The sequence below is a fragment of the Phoca vitulina genome, unplaced genomic scaffold, assembly GCF_004348235.1.
Source record: "Phoca vitulina isolate PV1807 unplaced genomic scaffold, GSC_HSeal_1.0 scaffold5, whole genome shotgun sequence".
Classification (NCBI taxonomy): domain Eukaryota; kingdom Metazoa; phylum Chordata; class Mammalia; order Carnivora; family Phocidae; genus Phoca; species Phoca vitulina.
Genome location: NW_022589708.1, coordinates 61,350,404 through 61,371,652, shown reverse-complemented (window position 1 = coordinate 61,371,652; position 21,249 = coordinate 61,350,404). Strand labels below are relative to the sequence as shown.

Here is a 21,249-nt window from a genome sequence, read left to right as displayed (position 1 = left end):
GGAGAAAGTTAAAGAGTCTCTATTTGCAGATGACCTAATACTATATATAGAAAACCCTAAAGACTACACCAAAAAATTCCTAGAACTGATAAATGAAGTCAGTAAAGTGCCAGAATACCAAATTAACATACAGAAATCTGTTGCACCTCTATACACTAATAAAGTAGTAGTAAAATTAAGAAAATAATCCCATTTACAACTGCATGAAAAGGAGTAAAATACCTGGGAATAAACTTAACCAAGGAGATCGAAGAAATGTACTCTGAAAACTATAAAACACTAATGAAGATAGTTGAAAATGACACAAACAAATGGGAAGATATTCCACGCTTATGGATTGGGAAGACAAATATTATTAAAATAACCATACTACCCAAAGCAATCTACACATTTAATGCAATCCCTATCAATATACCAAAAGCATTTTTCACAGAACTAGAACAAAGAATCCTAAACATTTGTACAGAACCGCAAGAGAACTCAAATAGCCTAAGCAGTCGTGACAAAGAACAGCAAAGCTGGAAGTATTACAATCCCAGATTTCTTTTTTTTTTTTCTTAAGATTTTATTTATTTATTTATTTGAGAGAGAAACACACAGCGAGAGAGGGAACACAAGCAGGGGGAGTGGGAGAGGGAGAAGCAGGCTTCCCGCTGAGCAGGGAGCCCGATGTGGGGCTCGATCCCAGGACCCTGGGATCATGACCTGAGCTGAAGGCAGCCGCTTAATGACTGAGCCACCCAGGCGCCTTCCAGATTTCAAGATATACTACAAAGTTATAGTAATCACAACAGTATAGTACTGGCACAAAAACAGACACAAAGACAAATGGAACAGAATAGAGAGCCCAGAAATAAATGCAGGCTTTTGTGGTTAATTAATCTACAGCAAAGGAGGCCAGAATATATAATGGGGAAAAGATGGTCTCTTTAAAAAATGGTGTTGGGAAAACTGGACAGCTACACGCAAAGGAGTGAAACTGGGCCACTTTCTTACACCATACACACAAATAAACTCACAAAAGATTAAAGATGTAAATGTGAGACCTCAATCATAAAATTTGTAGAAGAAAACATAGGCAATAATTTCTTTGCCATCAAATATAGCTACATTTTTCTAGATATATCTTCTAAGGTGAGGGAAACAAAAGCAAAATTAAATTATCGGGACTGCATCAAAATAAAAAAGCTTTTGCACAATGAAGGAAACAATCAACCAAATCAAAATACAACCTACTGAATGTGAGAGGATATTTGCAAATGACATATCTGATAAAGGGTTATCCAAAATATGTAAAGAACTTATACAACTCAACACTAAAAACCCCAAATGATCCAATTTAAAAATGAGCAGATGAACAGACATTTCTCTAAAAAAAAAGACATACAGATGGCCAACAGACACATGAAAAGATCCTCAACATCACTCATTATTAGGGAAATGCAAATCAAATCTACAATGAGATATCTCCTCACATCTGTCAGAATTGCCAAAATCAACAATACAAGAAATGACAGGTGTTGGTGAGGATGGGGAGAAAAAGGAACCCTGAAGCACTGTAGGTGGCAATACCAACTGGTGCAGTAACTGTGGAAAACAGATGGAAGTTCTTCAAAAATTAAAAATAGAATTACCATATGAACCAGTAATTCCACAGTAGGGTATTTGCCCCCAAAACAGGAAAACATGAATTTGAAGGATATACACACCACTATGTTTATTACAGCATTATTTGCAATAGCCAAATTATGAAACCAGCCTATATATACATAAATATATAATGGAATATTATTCAGCCATAGAAATGAAATTTTACCATTTGCAACAACATGGATGGATCTACTATATACATTCACTCATATGTGGAATTTAAGAAGCAAAACAAATGGACAAAGAAATAAAGAGACAAAAAAACCACACACTTAAACTGATGGTTACCACAGGAGAAGTAGGTGGGGATGGGTAAAATAGGTGAAGGGGATTAAAGAGTATATTTATCATAATGAGCACTGAGTAATGTATAAAATTGTTGAATCACTGTATTGCACACCTGAAACTAATAAACACTGTATGTTAATTATACTGGAATTAAAAAAAAAGTTCCTGCAGCAGTTATTGGTAGGCCAAAGCTCAAGACATCCATTGGCATTTCCATCTACCATATGATCCCAGTGCAGCTCGTTTGATAGAATGCGTGAGTGGACTGTTGAAACAATTTCGACAAGAAACCCATTCACTGGCCTTTTGGACACATCACCTGTCAACAGTTATATGGATATTAAATATATATATTCCAATTGTGTCGATACTCTATTCACTCAAGGACCCCTGATGTCACCCTTAGAATACAAGTAGACAGCAGGCAGGAAGGATGCTTTTTGCTGCAGGTAGGGACACAAGGTAACCTTTTACTGCCCTTGCCACAAGATCTATCTATAGGAGAACATGTAATTAAGTAGCCCTGGAAATGGCAAACAAGTGCACAGTGTTTTGGGTTTTCAGCCGTGTAGGACAGGGATAGAACATGCCCTAACCATCACCACTCCACCGAAAAGAATGAAGATACATAACCCTAGGCCTCTCACAAAAAGGGACACTATCATAATTGCCCTATGGAGCATTGTTATAACCCCACTATCCTTTTCAGATTTGCCCCGCCATGTAGCAGAAGAGGAGAAAATGATTTGGTACTGTCAATCTGGAGCTAAACTGCAGCCAGGGGTGGGGTTATCTCAGAACACCACCACCTCCTGCATTCTATTAGATGATTGTGACTTGCCTTTTCTAGTGCTCACTCAGCATCTTACTTTTTGCCCTTAGATTCTGCATAGGAAACCTATTTACCAAATGGGCCCTGACCACAACTTCTCTATAGAACAAGACCAGCTGTTGGGTGTGTAGTGAACTTCCCCTAGGAGCAACCATGGGCCTCCTCTGACAAATCTAAGCTGCCAACCTCAGCACTTGGGAATGCTTATATACTTGGTGTAACACCTTCAGGCCCCTACCTGGACTGACCCATATTCACTAGGTATCCAGGCTCCCTGCCCAGGAAGACACAAAGAGCAAAATTTTCCAATTGATATGGGAAAAGATAAATAAGACTCTGCCAATAGAACATACCATTTGGGATGGCTTGGGATGATTAAATGCAACCCAGGTACAAATTATGGGAGTGGCCCCATTGAGCATAGAGGGGCACAACAGGACCACAAATGCTACAGGTCATAATGTAGGATAGATACCCACACAACAATGCAATTACCCTGCACTCATCAGTGCTAGTACCTGGCTATGGAAACAATAAGCATCCATTCCTGTGGGTGTCTTCCCCTCTCTGTGGGGATGGCTTTGGGCATGTGGTACCCATGGCTGGCCCTACTTACCCTATAACTAAACTAGGTGCTGAACCTGGGGGTACCCCTACCTGCCAGGCCATATGCTCACCCATTTATAGGAGAAGCCTACCAATTGGGAGGTGGTCAGGGCCTGACATAGAAACAGCAGAACATTTTGGTTGTTCTAACCCCTGTCCATTCTCTCCCCTTCTGTGGCCCACCACTGACACAGAATGGCAGGTATAGGCTTTAGCCAAACACATGACTACCACCTTTAATTCCACCCATAAGGCAATCATCCTCCTTACTGGAGAGAGTTTCCAATTGAGACAAGCAGTTCTGCAAAATAGAATGGCTCCTGACATGTGCTGTCATCAAGACAGATTGCTGCATGTATGTACCTGACTATTCCCACATTTCCCAAGTCATGGTTAGTTTAAACACACACGTTAAAGCTACTGATTCCCTGGCTACTGACCCTGCTAGTGCTTTCTTCCTGGGAGAATGTTTTGTAGTTTCTTAGTTATTTGTGTTCTCCTATCATTTGAATGTTGTGGCTTATACTGTTGCTGTGGGATTTGGTTGCAGTGTACCTCGGCACACCTAGCTCCAGGAACATCATGGAAGAGAGGCATGTAAAGAATGTACAGGCCATTCACGGTGTGTTGGGATGGAGTGTATGGTACATGCTGGATAGCTAGTTCATACAAGCATACTCCATATGCCCCTGTTAATCACTTCTTGAGAATGTAGAGATCCTGTCCTCCCTCTATATTCCCATCAAGCAGAATATGCAGAAAAACATACTGTTGAGTGTTCAAGGTCAGTGGTTCTGGGGCATCTCCCTTCTAATGAAGGGTGTCCAGGTGGCAGGCCTTGATCTCCTTGGAAATGCTGGCCATGCAAGGAGGGGAAGGGCCACTGAGAGTTGGTAGAGTAAGTTGCTAGGATATAAAAACTTGCTGTACATAGCTCCTAGTAGTGGAGGCTTTGTCCAGTTGGCTACTGCTGAACTCCCTGTACTTAAGTTCCCCCAATAAACCTTTGTTTCAATCATTGTCTCTGGGTCTTTTCTTTGGCCTCACTAGACCATCACCGATCCTAGACTAAGAGTCTGTTGGGATAAATACCTAGTAGTACAATGCTGGGTCATAGAGTAGCTCTATTTTTAACGTCTTGAGGAACCTCCATACTGTTTTTCAGAGTGGCTGTACCAGCTTGCATTCCCACCAACAGTGTAAGAGGTTTCCCCTTTCTCCACATCCTCGCCAACACTTGTTGTTTCCTGTCTTGTTAATTTTTGCCATTCTAACTCGTGTAAGGTGGTATCTCACTATCGTTTTGATTTGTATTTCCCTGATGGTTAGTGATGTTGAAAATTTTTTCATGTGTCTGTTAGCCATTTGTATGTCTTTGGAGAAGTGTCTGTTCATGTTTTCTGCCCATTTCTTGACTGGATTATTTTTTTTGGGGTATTGAGTTTGATAAGTTCTTTACAGATGTAGTGAAAAGAAGGGGCACATTCACCCCAACATTCATAGCAGCAATGTCCACAATAGCTAAACTGTGGAAGGAGCCGAGATGTCCTTCAACAGATGAATGGATAAAGATGATGTGGTCCATATATACAAAGGAATATTACTCAGCCATCAGAAAGGATGAATACCCACCATTTGCATTGACCTGGATGGAACTAGAGGGGATTATGCTAAGTGAAATAAGTCAAGCAGAGAAAGACAATTATCATATGGTTTCACTCATATGTGGAAGATAAGGAATAGTGTGGAGGACCACAGGGGAAGGGAGGGAAAACTGAATGGGAAGAAATCAGAGAGGAAGACAGACCATGAGAGACTCTAGACTCCAGGAAACAAACTGAGGGTTACAGAAGGGAGGGGCATGGGAGGATGGGGTAATCGGGTGTTGGGTATCAAGGAGGGCATGTGTTGTGATGAGCACTGGGTGTTAGAGGCAACTAATGAATCATCGAACACTACATCAAAAACTTATGTACTATATGCTGGCTAACTGAATATAATAATTAAAAAAAAAAAGTCTGTTGGGGTGTGGCTGCACACCAGCTAGTTTCATCTAATGTTTGGCCTGGCCCTTACCAACAAGCATGTAGACTAATTGATATAAACCTGAGAAACCAGGCTGGTAAGTCTGAATAATTATACTAAATTCTTCAGCAAATTTATGGAGGTCTTCAGTCACTTCAAGAAACTTTAACTATGGTTCTCAATTTGGCCTTAGTCCAGGGAATGTGGGAAACTTGAGGCTTATTTAGGTACTCACAAGACTTAACTTTAAAGAGGCAGGTTTTAATAGTTTCAGGAGAGGAGTGGGGATAGATTAGGAGCAAAAGGCAAGTTCTGTAGAGTGAAGAGAGGAAAGTGGCCCCAGAGGTGGGGCCTGAGCACAAGGTGGCTTCTAGTGTCTGCAGCAGGGGGGTGGGTGGGGGAAGGCCTCAGAAGCCATTTTGACTCCTTTCAGTTGTTTGTTTGGCTCAGTTAATTTAGAAATAGTATTATAAGCAACTAATGAATCGTTGAACACTACAACAAAAACTTACGATGTACTATATGTTGGTTAACTGAACGTAAATTCTTTTTAAAAAACAAAAACAAAAACAAACCAAAGAAATAGTATTTTACAAAGAGGCAAACAGAATCCTGAATACATCTGGAAGCCTCAAGGTACCATTTAAAAGAGGTATCCCATTCAGTTTTTTTGTTTGTTTTGGAGCCATGGCTTTATAACTTAATTTTGAGTAAAATCAAGTTTAGGGAGATTGAAATTTCTTATAAGGCCACTGAAGTTATAAATTATTTTTGGTTAGGTCAGTCCACTATAAATTATTTTTGGTTAGGTCAGTCCACATGTGAAGGGACCATAGTTTTAAAACATAAAACCAGCAGAGTCCCAGTAGCGGTGGAGGAGGGGGGAGGAGGCAGCCCTCAGAGCATTTTGATGACTGGGATCCCATTTCTTAGAGGTTTTTCTTTAGAGCAATGAGAAAAATTCCTAAACAGCAGTTTCAATAGAAGCAGCATGGTTCTAGAAGGAATCAGATGAAAAGCCAGCAAAGTTCCAGTAGGAAAAATGTGGTTCCAAAAAGGAGTCTGACGAAAGGCTAGCACAGTTCAGTACGAACAGTCTGATCCCAAACAGGAGTCAGACTAAAGGCTAGTGTAGCTCCAACAGGCACAGTTCCAGATGGAATGGTCCAATCCCCAAAGGGGGTCAGACCAAAGGCCAACAAAGTTCAAACTGGCACAGTTCCAACAGGAACGGTCTGGTTCTGAAAAAGAGTTGGACCAAAGGCCAAATGAGTACTCTCAAATAAAAAAACCCCCCCAAAAACCAAAAAACACAAGACCTTAAAACAGATCCTGAATAAAGTCTGAAGAGCTTGAACACAAAGTGTAGAGCTCAAAATCCAGGAGAAAACTTACCCTCAAAACCCAGGGTGGGCGAGAAAGCAGTGAGCACAACTGGCTCTGTGGGTACGGGCACCTGTTTGCTCACCAGCCTCAGAGCTGCTGGGGGTCTTCTCTGGATCCCACTTCTGATCACCAAGTAATGTTAACCTTAAAAATAAAACTGCCATCAGGGAAATACAAATCAAAACCACAATGAGATACCACCTCACACCAGGCAGAATGGCTAAAATTAACAAGTCAGGAAACGACAGATGTTGGCGGGGATGTAGAGAAAGGGGAACCCTCCTACACTGTTGGTGGGAATGCAAGCTGGTGCAGCCACTCTGGAAAACAGTTTGGAGGTTCCTCAAAAAGTTAAAAATAGAGCTACCCTATGACCCAGTAATTGCACTAGTAGGTATTTATCCAAGGGATACAAATATAGTGATTTGAAGGAGCACCTGCACCCCGATGTTTATAGCAGCAATATCCACAATAGCCAAACTATGGAAAGAGCCCAGATGTCCATCAACAGATGAATGGATAAAGAAGATGTGGCATATATATGCAATGGAATAATATTCAGCCATCAGAAAGAATGAAATCTTGCCATTGCAATGATGTGGATGGAACTAGAGGGTATCAAGTTAAGCGAAATAAGTCAGTTAGAGAAAGACAGTTATCATATGATTTCACTCATATGTGGAATTTAAGAAACAAAACAGATGAACATAGGGGAAGGGAAGGAAAAATAGATGAAAACAGAGAGGAAGACAAACCATAAGAGACTCTTAACTCTAGAAAACAAACTGAGGGTTGTTGAAGGGGAGGGGGGTGGGGGGATGGGGTAACTGGGTGATGGGCATTAAGGAGGGCACTTGATGTAATGAGCACTGGGGTGTTATATGCAACTGATGAATCATCACTGAACTCTACCTCTAAACTAACAATACACTAGATGTTAATTAAATTGAATTTAGATTAAAAAGTATTTAAAAAAAAGAAAAATAATAAAACTGCCAGTTATTTTACCAGCAAAAATTAGTTTATTCAGGAATTGGCTCTGTGGGTACGGGCACCTGTTTGCTCACCAGCCTCAGAGCTGTTGAGGGTCTTCTCTGGATCCCATTTTTGATCACCAAGTACAAATAAATAAAAAATATTTTTAAAAAAGAAAAAAATAAAATTGCCAGTTATTTTACCAGCAAAAATTGGTTCATTTGGGAAGAGCAGAGAATTGCAATCCAGGACAAGCAAGCTATGGCAAAACCACAAAGGAGAGAAACACTCTTTTATAGAGGAAAGGGGGAAGTTGGAAGGGGCTGTTATAAACTAAAAATAAACTGTAAACTGGGAGTTTGTAAACAGTACAAGTAAAAGTAAAACAGTAAACTGGGAGGTTGAAGTATAGTGGCTTTTCATTGGTTGAGTTGTGACTATTTCTCATTGGCTGGGCTGTAGTAGTATTGATTTGCAAAGTCTCTTTCTGTCGGATTTGCAATTGACAGCAAGTGTTATGAGAGCTCCCCCTGCCAAGCCTCCCAAGTCCATTTTAGTGAGATTTCCCTTTATTAATTTTCACAATGTAAAAAATATTTTTAAACAAAATTTAACACCCATTCATAATAAAAACTTTCAGTGAACAGCAAATAGAAGAAACTTCCTTAACCTGACAAGCGCCATTTACAAAAAGAACCTATGGCTAATAGCAATCTTAATGATGAAAGACTGAATTTTTTCTCCAGTGATTAGGAATTTAGGGTGTCAGTTCACACTTTCTTTTAGTCAAGATTTTATTGGAGGCCTTAGTCAGTGCAATAAGGCAAGGAAAGGAAGTAACAGAAATACAGATTAGAAAGGAAGAAATTACACTCTCTGTATTTGCAGATGATATGCTTGTTCTACCAAGAAAATCCCAAGGAATCTACGTAAAAGCTAATGGAATTAATATGTGAATTTAATAAAGTTACCAAATAAAGGCCGATATACAAAATTCAATTATATTTCTGTAGACGAGCAATGAACAATTGAAAAATAGAAATGTAAGCAACTGTACCATTTATATTAGCACCAAACCCCATGAAATACTTTGGTATAAATTAACAAAATATGTGCAGGATTAGCATGCTGAAAATTATAAAACATGATGAAAGAAAATATCATCCAAATAAGAAATGTATCATGTTCATAGATTAGAAGATTCAATATCGATGTCAATTCTCCTCAAACCAATTTACAGATTCAACACAATCTTAATAAAACGAACCACAGCATTATTTTTTGTAGATATTGACAACCTGATTCTAAAATTTATATGGAAAGGCAGAGTGATACTACCTGATTTAAACTCTTACTCTAAAGCGAAATAAGACAATGTGGTATAAAGGAAAGAACAGACACACAGAACAGTAGAACAAAATAGAGTCCAGAAATAGATTCTGTATATGGCCAATTGATTTTCAACAAAGATGCAAAGGCAATTCTATGGAGAACAGGGAATCTTACAAGAAAGCATAGTGGAATTACTGGACATATATTTGCAAAAAGAACGCTCTTCCACCTGTATCACACAACATACACAAAAATGAACTCAAGATGGATCCATATACCTAAATGTAAAACCTAAAACGATGAAACTTCTAGAAGAAAACAGAAAACATTTGTCATTTTGGATTAGGAAAAGATTTCTTAGAACACCAAAACCCCAATCATGAAAGAACAAATTAGATTTCCTCAAAATTTAAAATTTCCACTGGGCAAAAGACACTATTAAAAGAATGAAAAGACAAGCTACAGATTGGAAGAAAATACTTGTAAAACATTCATCTGATAAAAAAACTTGTATCCAGCATATATCAAGAACTCTCAAAATTCAGCAATAAGGAAAAAAATTTAAAAACAGGCAAGATGAGATTGGGCATGTTCAGGGAGGTATTACTGAAAACCTAAAAAAGAAAAAGCATTTAAAATTTTAAATAATTTACTCCAAATGCTGGAAAATATTAGCAATAGAACTTACAAAATAATAGATATTGGAGACCAGAGGGAAAATTGATTAAAACTATTAAATAAGCTAATTTTTGGCTTAATAATGATGCTGCCATATAGTTACATGAATTTGTTCCATTAATATATCACATTAATAAAGTTTAACTTATCCTTTCTTTAAAAAAATAAAAAATTAAAATAAAAAACAGGCAAGAGATTTGGACAGACATTTCATCAAAATAATCTATAGTAAATAAGCATAAGAAAAAATGCTTAACATCATTGGTCATTATGAAAATGCAATTTTAAGTCTCAGTGAGATAGCTCCACTCATCTATTCGTTGTCTCAAAAAACTAAACAAAATGGATGGACAAACCAAGTACAAGTGAGGATACAGAGCAACCAGAACCCCCACACATGTGAAATGGTAGCCTTTTTGGAAACTATTTCTATTAAACATACTCTTTACCATAAGATTCAGCAATTCTATTGCTCAGCATTAACCAAAGATAAAATGAAACTTATGTCCACAGAAAGACTTGCTTGCAAATGTTCATAGCCACATTATTCATAATAGGCCAAAAGTGGAAATAATCCAAATGTCCAGCAATCAGTGAATGGATATGAAAATACGGTATATTCAAATAATGGAATACAAGTCAGGAATAAAATGGAATGCAATACTGATACATGTATTAGTATGGATAAATCTCCCATGCATTATTCTACATGTAAGAAGCCAATTTCAATTGGCTATAATTCCACTCAAATCTATTAAATGACATTCTGTAAAAGGTAAAACTGTAAGAGAAAACAGATCAGTGATTGCCACAGGCTGAGGTTGTGGAAGGGGCTGAACACAAAGGGAATTGAGAAACTTTAAGGAGATGATACAATTGTTCTTATCATGACTATGGTGGTGGTTACATGAATGTATTAGTCAAACCTCACAGAACTGCCACACAATGCATAAAACTCATTATATATAAATTGTACCTTAAGTTAAAAACATGTTTTAGTGTGTTGTAAATTATACCTTAATGTGTGAAAAGTGTGCCAAATGATGGAATAAAATAGATTCTGGAAGCAGTCAGTAGGTAAAGATTCGTAATATAATAGGGATTTAAAAATCATTGAAAAATATTTTTCAATAATGGGTTAATTAATTCAACCAAACTCATTGAATGCCTACTATGGTCCATGGTACTGCTTTAGGCACTGGAAAGACAGCAGTTAAAATAGAAAAAAAAAATTATTCCTTTATGGTGCTTGTATTTTTATTGTAAAGATAACCATAAATACAATAAATAAGTAAACAGCATAGTAAGTTATAAGGTGATAAGTGCAATAAAGATCATTAAAATAGGCAAAGACAATGGAGGGTGATGCAGTTTTGATGTTGAAAAACTAGTAGTCACTCAGGAGAAAAACAGATTCCTACACTTCATACCTTAATACAGAATAAATTCTGGGAAGATGTTCTTTTTAAATGTGGAAAATAAATTCAAAACATAGAAGAAATTTTGATATATTAAAATCTTGGGTAGAGGCTTTCAAGCTCTAAAGGCATGAATCATAAAGACATGTACAGATATATTCTATTGCATAAAGATTAGAAACTTCTGTATAGTGATAAATAAAATCTTTAAAAAATGTATATGTATAATAAAAAATATCAGTAGCCTCATAAACATTTTTGTTGACACAGAATTCTACTTCTGAGAACTTATCATAAGGAAATAATAACATACAGAGATTTGGTCTTAAAAATATTCATTTTTTGCAACAGTAAAATGTTGTAAACAATATCCAGCAATATCTGACTATTTAAACAAGTTATATCAATAAAACTAAAAGGCAGCCTATGGAATGGGAGAAGATATTTGCAAATGACATATCTGATAAAGGGTTAGTATCCAAAATCTAATAAAGTACTTATCAAACATACCCCCAAAACAAATAATCCAATTAAGAAACAGAAGACATGAATAGACACTTTTCCAAAGAAGACATCCAGATGGCTAACAGACACATGAAAAGATGCTCAACGTCACTCATCATCAGGGAAATGCACATCAAAACCACAGTGAGGTATCACCTCACACCAGTCACAATGGTTAAACTTAACAACTCAGGAAATAACAGACGTTGGGAAGGATGCGGGAAAAGGGAACACTCTTGCATGGTTGGTGGGAATGCAAACTGGTGCAATCACTCTGGAAAACAGTATGGAGGTTCCTCAAAAAGTTAAAAATAGAACTACCTTAGGATCCAGCAATTGTACTACTAGGTATTTACCCAAAGGGTAAAAAATACAGATTCCAAGGGGTACATGCATCCCGATGTTTATAGCAGCATTATCAACAATAGCCAAAATATGGAGAGAGCTCAAATGTCCAATGACTGATGAATGGATAAAGATGATGTGGTATATATATATACAATGGAATACTACTCAGCCATCAAAAAATGAAATCTTGCCATTTGCAACGATGTGGATGGAACTAGAGTGTATTATGCTAAGTGAAATAGCCAGAGAAAGATGAATACCATATGATCTCACTCATATATGGAATGTAAGAAACAAAACAGATGAACATATAGGAAGGGGAAAAAGAAAAAAAGGAGAGAGGGAAACAAACCATAAAAGACTCAATGATAGAGAACAAACTGAGGGTTGATGGAAGGAGATGGGTGGGGAATGGGCTAGATGGGTAATGGGTATTAAAGAGGGCACTTGTTGTGATGAGCACTGGGTTTGCATGTAAGTGATGAATCACCGAATTCCACTCCAGAAACCAACATTGCACTGTATGTTCACTAAAATTTAAATTAAAAAAATAAGTCAATAAATTTAGAATCATGAAAAAAATAAGTTATGGCACATCTGTGCCATGACATTATATAGCTGTTAAAAATTGAAAAATTAATAAACTCAGCTATTGGCAGGACCTCAGGCATCAGTAAAAAATTTGAAATTTTATTTTATTTTTTTAAATTTAATTTAATTTTATTATGTTATGTCACCATACATCATTAGTTTCTGATGTAGTGATCCATGATTCATTGTTTATGTATAACACCCAGTGCTCCACGCAGTACGTGCCCTCCTTAATATCCATCACCGGGCTAACCCATCACCCCACTCCCCTCCCCTCTAAAACCCTCGGTTTGTTTCTCGGAGTCCATAGTCTCTCATGGTTCGTCTCCCCCTCTGATTCCTCCCCTTCATTTTTCCCTTCCTTCTGCTAATGTCATGCTATTCCTCATGTTCCACAAATAAGTGAAACCATATGATAATTGACTTTCTCTGCTTGACATTTCACTTAGCATAATCTCCTCAAAAATATATAATGTTGTAAATGCATAAGTATATGTTATTAACCTGGAAATATATTCATGATACAGCACTAAGAAACAAATTTATTTTATTCTTTTTAATTTTTTTACATTTTTTTATTACATTATGTTAGTCACCATACAGTACTTCATGAGCTTTTGATGTAGTGTTCCATGATTCATTATTTGCGTATAACACCCAGTGCTCATTGCAATACGTGCCCTCCTTAATACCCATCACTGGGCTAACCCATCTCTCCACCCTGCTCCCCTCTGAAACCCTCAGTTTGTTTCCCGGAGTCCATAGTCTCTCATGGTTCGTCTCCCCCTCTGATTTCCCCCCTCATTTTTCCGTTCCTTCTCCTAATGTCCTCCATGCTATTCCTTATGTTCCACATAAATTTTTTTATGCTAAGTGAAGTAAGTCAAGCAGAGAAACGATTTTAAAAAGAATATAAGCATGGTAAAAATAAACTATTGGAACTACATCAAAATAAAAAGCTTCTGCACAGCAAAGGAAACAATCAGTAAAACCAAAAGGCAACCTATGGAATGGGAGAAAATATTTATAAATGACATATCCGATAAACGGTTAGTATCCAAAATATGTAAAGAATTTATAACTGAACACCAAAAAAACAAATAATCCAATTTAAAAAATGGGCAGGAGACATGAACAGACATTCTCCAAAAAAGACATACAGATGGCCAACAGACACATGAAAAGATGCTCAACATCACTAACCATCAGGAAAATGCAAATCAAAACTACAATGAGATAGCATCTCACACCTGTCAGAATGGCTAAAATCAACAACACAAGAAGCAAGCAGTGTTGGCGAGGATGTGGAGGAAAAGGAACCCTTGTGTGCTATTGGTGGGAATGCAAGTGGTGTAGCCACTGTGAAAAACAGTATGGAGGTTTCTCAAAAAATTAAAAAAGGAACCACCTATGATCTAGTAATCACACTATTTGGTATTTACCCAAAGAATATGGAACACTAATTTGAAAGGATATATGCACCCCTACGTTAATTATAGCAGTAATTATAATAGTCAAGATATGGAAGTAGCCCTAGTGTCCATTGATAGATGAATGGCTGAAGATGTGTGTGCGCGTGCGCACACACACACAGGAATATTATTCAGCCATAAAAAATGAAATCGTGCCATTTGCAACAACATGGATGGAGCTACAGAGTATAATGCTAAATGAAATAAATCAGAGAGACAAATACCGTATAATTTCACTCATATGTGGAATTTAAGAAACAAACAAACAAAGGGGAAAAAAGAGACAAACCAAAAAAACCCAGATTCTTAACTGTAGAGAACAGAGCGTTATCAGAAGAGAGGTTAGTGGGAAAATGAATGACATAGGTGAACGGCATTAAGAGAACACTTATCATGATGAGCACTGAATAATGTATAGATAGAATTGTTGAATCACTATATTGTACACCTGAAATATAATACTGTACGTTAACTATACTGGAATCAAAATTAAAAGCTAAATTAAAAAAAGGATGTAAGCATGATACTTTATCCATAAAAAATGTTTAAGGAACCTAAAATAATAGGTATCAGAAAATAAGAATGACTACTTATGGGTGGAGTTATTGCTTGTCTGTATTTTCTGATTTTCCTAATAGAACTTCTGTTATTTTTGGCTTTTAGCATAAAATTTATTTATGGTACTTTAGTTTTGAAAGCACTTTCACGCCTATTATTTTACTTTTATTATTAGTTTTTAATTATGCAATACCCAGTAAATAGGTACCGTAGATAGAAATATTACCAGTTTACAGATGAATGATCTAAAGTTCAAAGAGATTTAGTGAGTTGCCAAGTGCCAAGTAAGTCTTAGATGCCAAAGCCAAGCATTAATTTCAGCTCTTACTCCAAATCTCAACTCCCTTGCCGGGAACACCAGTGTTTCTCACAGAGACTAATGCAAATACTACCAGTATCTATTTAGTAAGTGTTTGCAATTTAAAAAACAAAACCAACAAAACCCCACTTTATTTTGTTTGGAGGGGGTAAGAAGGAAATGCTTGCCCTGCTCAGTCTATTCAAATTTCGCCCCTCTTTTTTTCCCCCCTTTGGTCGTTTGTTTCTTTAATTCCACATGTGAGTGAAATCATATGGCATTTGTCTTTCTCTGGCTGACTTACATTGCTTAGCATTATACTCTAGCTCCATCCACGTTGTTCAAATGGCAAGATTTCATTCTTTTATTATGGCTGAATAATATTCCATTGTGTGCATGCATGCATACACACACACACACACACACACACACACACACACACACACACACACCACATCTTCAATACATGGACACTTGGGCTGCTTCCAGAATTTGGCTATAGTAAATAATGCTGCTATAAACATAGGGGTGCATGTATCCCTTTGAATTAGTGTTTTTGTATTCTTTGGGTAAATACCCAGTAGTGCAATTGCAGGATCATAGGATAGGTCTATTTTTAACTTTTTGAGAAACCTCCATACTGTTTTCCCCAAAGGCTGTAAACAGACTCTTAACTATAGAGAACAAACTGATGATTACCAGAAGGGAGGTGGATGGGGGAATGGGTAAAATAGGTGATGGGGATAAAGGGTGCACTTGTCATGATGAGTACCGGGTAATGTATAGAATTGTTGAATCACTACATTGTACACCTGAAACTAATATAACACTGTATGTTAACTATACTGGAATTAAAAACTAAAAAAAAGAAAAAAACCAAAACAAAACAAATTTTGCTCCAGTCCTGGGCAGCCTCATTGCAGAAAATATATAGCTAATATGCAGACCTATAATTTAATTAAGTAGCAAAGTGAAGTCTTCATTGATGGCCCATGATGAAAAGTCATAGAAAATGGAAATTAATTCATGGATAATTCAGAGAACTGTTTGGATTCATTAGTCTCCTCTTTATTTTCCATATAATCTTTTTCTAGACAGCAAAAAAATTCCAACAGTGACCAGTAAATTTCCTCTTCAGCACTACTCACTCTCCAACATTGGCACAAGCTGCTGAATGGTTAAATAAGTGGCAAAGAGAAAAGAAGAAAAATCTCATGAATATTTCTGCAATTCAGACACATGTGATTTTAAGAACGTATTGTTTCCTTGCCATGAATATACGGTAAAAATGCCTTCAGGTCACTGCAATAGGAAGTACTCTCAGCGAGATTACTCAGACACAAGTCAAAATTAATAAAATCTCAATGAGCATGAAGAGGCCCTTAATCAGAAAAATGTGTTCACTTTTGTTCTCAGTCCCATTTGCTCATAGACAAAATCCACAAAACTGGGAACCAGAATATATCCAGAAGAAAAATGGGGAAAGAACACAACTAAGGATTAAGTAGCATTCTGCAATCCTCTGTTAAGAAAAAAATTTGCTTTAAAATTATTATCTATTAAGAGTATTTTCACATGTTTAAACTAGAAGAACATTTATTTGTGAAAGTGTGGAAATATTTTTTTCAAGCATGGTACTCATCTGCAAGTTCAAGTCATTATTGTGTGCCCTCCCTCTCAAACATTTTGATACCTTTCCACAGTTTTTCTCTTTGCCTCAGTACAAGCTCTACCTTTGCAAAGATAAGAGATCCACTGATGGTCCCCTTTCTCCAAATTTCAAACTGACTTACTCATATGAATTGAGAAAGACAATGTCTTCTTCATCATCATCATGGAACCTGGAGAGTCGTTCTATTATACTTGAACCACCAACAAATGCAAAAACATGTCGTTAGAGATTTGCTACATGTAACAGCAATGTGAAAATTTATTTGAACAAAAAAATTCCTTGAATCTAAAGGATATAATAAACATGACTTTGCTCACTGGACAACCTAAATATTTAGAAAGAATTTTAGACTTATTGTCCAGAAAACTCTGTATTCTCATGGGTACTTCCAAGATTGAATTTTGCAAATCTCTCTAGCTTTCTCTCCCCCACCCACCTCCCTCCCCATCTCCCTCCTCCCACCCCTCCCCTTTCTCTGTCTCTCCTTCCACCGCCCCCCACCCCCAGTCTCTTTATCTCTTGTCTCTCTCTGTCTTCTGCCTCCATCTTCCTCTGTGTCCCTCTGTCTTTCTTCAGCTCTCTCTATATGTAGAGAGATCAATGTATATATAGCACTGACCCAAATAAATGACATCAGTAGTCTTTAATGCATCATCATTGAAAGCTGAAATATATTAAAGCAGTCAAATACTTCTGATGTTACTTTATTCAGGTCAGTGTGAAGGATTAAAAATGTACCTGGAACCAAGTGATTTCAAAGACTTTTTTTTGGTTGAAATTAGATACATTTGCTCTACAATATATAAACTGATGGAACTCTTAAAAATATGTCAATTAGTTATTTAGAACCTCAGTCCCTCCACCACTTTCTACTCTTCACCAATCATGGATATCTTTTCCTTGGATAGGATTTAAATAATTTTTGGAGACAAGGACTCCATAACTAATTGTATCTCACAAACTTTAGTATCCCTCTTCCTCTCCCTCTATATATTTAGATCTCACCTTTCATTGGTGGCTGTACCACAGGTTACTTTTTTCAACACATTTGAATCATAGCTACAGGATTAAAAATGCACATAGTAAGACTCCATGTCTTTCTACACTGATTTTTAAATGCAAATTAGCTACAATTACTCTACAGTTTATAATGTAGTTGACCTGAAAAAATTACATCTCAATCTGCTCATTGAAGCCTAGTATTTAATTTTTCCCTAGAAATGAACTTTGTTTGTAATGAAAATCTTAGTCCTGTGGAAAAATTAATAAATCAGGTTTATGTACACTTCTTTTAATTACCAAGTGTAATACCATTTTGTGGTTAAATTTATTTCAAATTCAACTGAGTTTGTAGATACTCATCTTGCTTGCCCTTGTAATCTTCTGTCTTCTTAAGTCCCTACAGCACCTATTAACCCCTCATAGAAGTCTTTTCTGCACCTCAGAGAGGGTCAGGTAACTGCCAACCTGAGTCAGGGGCTGCCCTCAGTGTGATGGTGGGTTTGGGGCACCAAGTTCACATGGTGACAGCACTCTGGGAGGTGAGAGACATATCCAGGGTCTACTAGATCCATTTTTTTCTGCTGAGGGTTCCTCTGCTCCCTATCCACCACTGATTCCTCCTTGCTCCAAATTCAATTCTGTTTTCTCTTGGCCCACAATCTTAGGGAGTACATAGAGTCTCATACTTGGATAATCTGATAGTTTCATAAATGTTTTGGATGCTACTAAAGGTAACAGACTATTTCTTTTTATGATCTGTTCTTTTTCCCCCAAATAGATCCAAAAGAGAAACAAAGTTACATACTGAAGCTTACAAAGACTTTAGATAAAGTGCCAAAGAAACTCTATTGCCATGAATACTTTCCTGAATGAATTCCACAATCTCCATATCTCCCTTCCTCTATCTCTGTATGTTTATATCCCACCTTTCCTCAAATGGTCAAACACAAGTTAGTTTTTTCACCTGACTTGGGTCATTGCTAAAGGATTAAATATGCACGTTTTAAGACTTTACATGTCTCTCTAGACTTGTTTTTAGATGAAAATTAGCTACAACTATGCTACAATTTGCAATCTAGTTGACCTAAAAAATAACCAGTCATTTGAAACCTGGCATTTAATTTTTCCCTACAAATGAGGCTTTCTACGCTTATAATGAGAATCTTAGTCCTGTGGGAAAAAAACAATGAATCAAATTCGTGTACATTTCTTCACTCCTGAACCTTCTCCCTGTTCCAAAATAGATTTATCTCCTCTCTTGTTCCATTGTAGTAGAGTCTCATACATTGAGCATTATGATAGTTTCCTAGGGGTTTTGGTGGCCACTAACTAAGGGTGACAAACAGACAAGGAATAAGATGCATCCCTCTTATGACCTGTTCCTCTTTTATCCAACTCCACCCAAACCAGACAGAAAGTTACATATGCCACAGTAAGATTTAGAAATGGTGTCCAGGACATTAAAGGTCATGAATGCTCCTGAAAATGAATCTCCAAAATCTCAATCTTTCTCTTTCTCCCTCCCTCCCTCCCTCCCTCTCTGTACATATATTTATATGTGTATAATTTTGTTTATATCTCACATTTCCTTGGTGGTTCCATCAGAAGTTCCTGTTGTTAATTCACTCAAGGCGGTACTAAGGGATTAAAAAGGGACATAGACTACATGATTTTCTAGACTAAATATTTTGGTTCAAATTAGTTAACATTATTCTCTAACTTGCAAAATAGTTGACTCTTTAAAAATTTACACATAAATCAGTTATTTGAAACCTGGTATGTCATTTCCCCCAGAAATGAGGCTTTATATGTTTGTAATGAATACCTTACACCTGTCAAAAAAAAAAAAAAAAAACCCAAGAACTAATGACTCAAGGTTAAATACAGTTCTTTACTACTGAATCTGACCCAGTGTGCAACATCCTTTTATGGTGGGATTTATTTATTTATTTACCTCAGTTTAAGTATACATACATTTCTATTGACTAACCTAAATTCCTGAAGTCCCTCTAACCCATCTGTGCTCTTTAGGAATCATGGATGTCTTTCCTAACCTTCAGATGGTATCAAGTCACCACAAGCCTAAGTCAACGACTCTATCCAATGTGATGGTGGGTCCAGGCTTGGGGGACCAGTTGCACATGGTGGCAAAACATAGACAGATCTGGGTCTATTAGCTCCACTCTTTTCTACTGAGGCATCCTCTGCATCCTGTCCACTCATACCATTTACTGTTTACAATTTACTATTATTCTCCTTTCTCCAAAAAGGTTTTTCTCCTCCCTTGACCCACTCCAGAAGAGTCACAGACACAGGCAATCTGAGTTTCCTATCAGTTTGGCTGCTAGTATTAAGGGTGAAGACTAGGGAAAAGAGAATTCCTTCTATGACCCATTCATCTTTTTTCTACCTCTGTTCAAAAGACAAAGAATTTTATATATAGTAGCTTACCATGAGAAGACTTTACAAACAGTATCAAGGGAACTGTTATTCCCATGGGTGCTCCTGAGAGCGAACATCCCAAATTTCAATGTATGTGTGTGTACAGATACATATTTATGTATGTATTCATCATAGCTCACTTTGCACTGGAGAGTCCTTCAGAGGATACTGCTGTCAATTCACTCCGGGCAGCGCTAAAGGATTAAAAACAGACACAGTAAGACATCCCATGACCTCCAGACTTACCTTTTTTGGTTCAAATTGGCTATAACTACCCTTGAACTTATAAACTCACTGACACTTAGAAAATCCACAGGCGAATCAGTTATTTGAAACCTATATCTCATTTTCCCTAGAAATGAAGATTTATATGTTTGTAATAAGTATCATGGACCTAGCAAAAACACAAATGATTCAAGAATTAAGTACGATCTTTACTACTGAACCTGGCCAGTGTGTAACAGCCTATTATGGTGGAATTGATCTCAAATTCAACCTCAACTTGCAGGTATACATCCTTCTTCCCACCTAATTTCCTGCTTCTCCAGTCCCTCCTTCACCCCCTTTCACCTCTCAGGCTTGCCTTCCTTGCCCTCAGATAGTGTCAAGTAACTGGCAGGCCTGAGGCAGGGGCTCCCTCCATGTGACTGTGAGTTTGGGGCAGTAGCCTCACATGAAAGATCCAGGTTTGATTAGCAACTTTCTGCTGAGGGCTCCTCTGTCCCCTGTCTACTGCTACCTCCTGCATACACAGGCATTCTGGAAATCTCCAAAAGGTTTTGGCTGGTCGTCACTAGGAGGAAGAAGGATTCCTCTTATGACCTGTGACTTTTTAACCCAACTAGATCTAAAAAAGACAGAAAGTTACCTACAGCTGCTACAATGAAAAGATTCAGAAACAGTCAAAGACACTGTATTGTCCCGGACGCTCTTAAGAATATATTTGGAGGGGCGCCTGGGTGGCTCAGTTGGTTAAGCGACTGCCTTCGGCTCAGGTCATGATTCTGGGGTCCCGGGATCGAGTCCCACATCGGGCTCCCGGCTCGGCGGGAAGCCTGCTTCTCCCTTTCCCACTCCCCCTGCTTGTGTTCCCTCTCTCGCTGTCTCTCTCTCTCTGTCAAATAAATGAATAAAATCTTTAAAAAAAAAAAAAAAAAAAAAAAAAAAAAAAA

The 21,249-nt window shown here is 37.4% G+C and overlaps 1 protein-coding gene across 1 annotated transcript in view; it reads right to left on the bottom strand.

The window, feature by feature from the left end:
• The window catches only part of LOC116631482 (phosphatidylinositol 3,4,5-trisphosphate 3-phosphatase TPTE2-like), a 141,600-nt gene that overhangs the window by 89,490 nt on the left and 30,861 nt on the right, over positions 1 to 21,249 (bottom strand). The window contains exons 7-10 of the mRNA XM_032402639.1: positions 20,817 to 20,924; positions 20,218 to 20,271; positions 19,219 to 19,272; positions 17,639 to 17,692 (exon numbers count right to left, since the gene is read on the bottom strand). Coding sequence (XP_032258530.1) covers positions 17,639 to 17,692; positions 19,219 to 19,272; positions 20,218 to 20,271; positions 20,817 to 20,924 — 270 coding nt within the window. The remainder of the gene's footprint in view (positions 1 to 17,638; positions 17,693 to 19,218; positions 19,273 to 20,217; positions 20,272 to 20,816; positions 20,925 to 21,249) is intronic.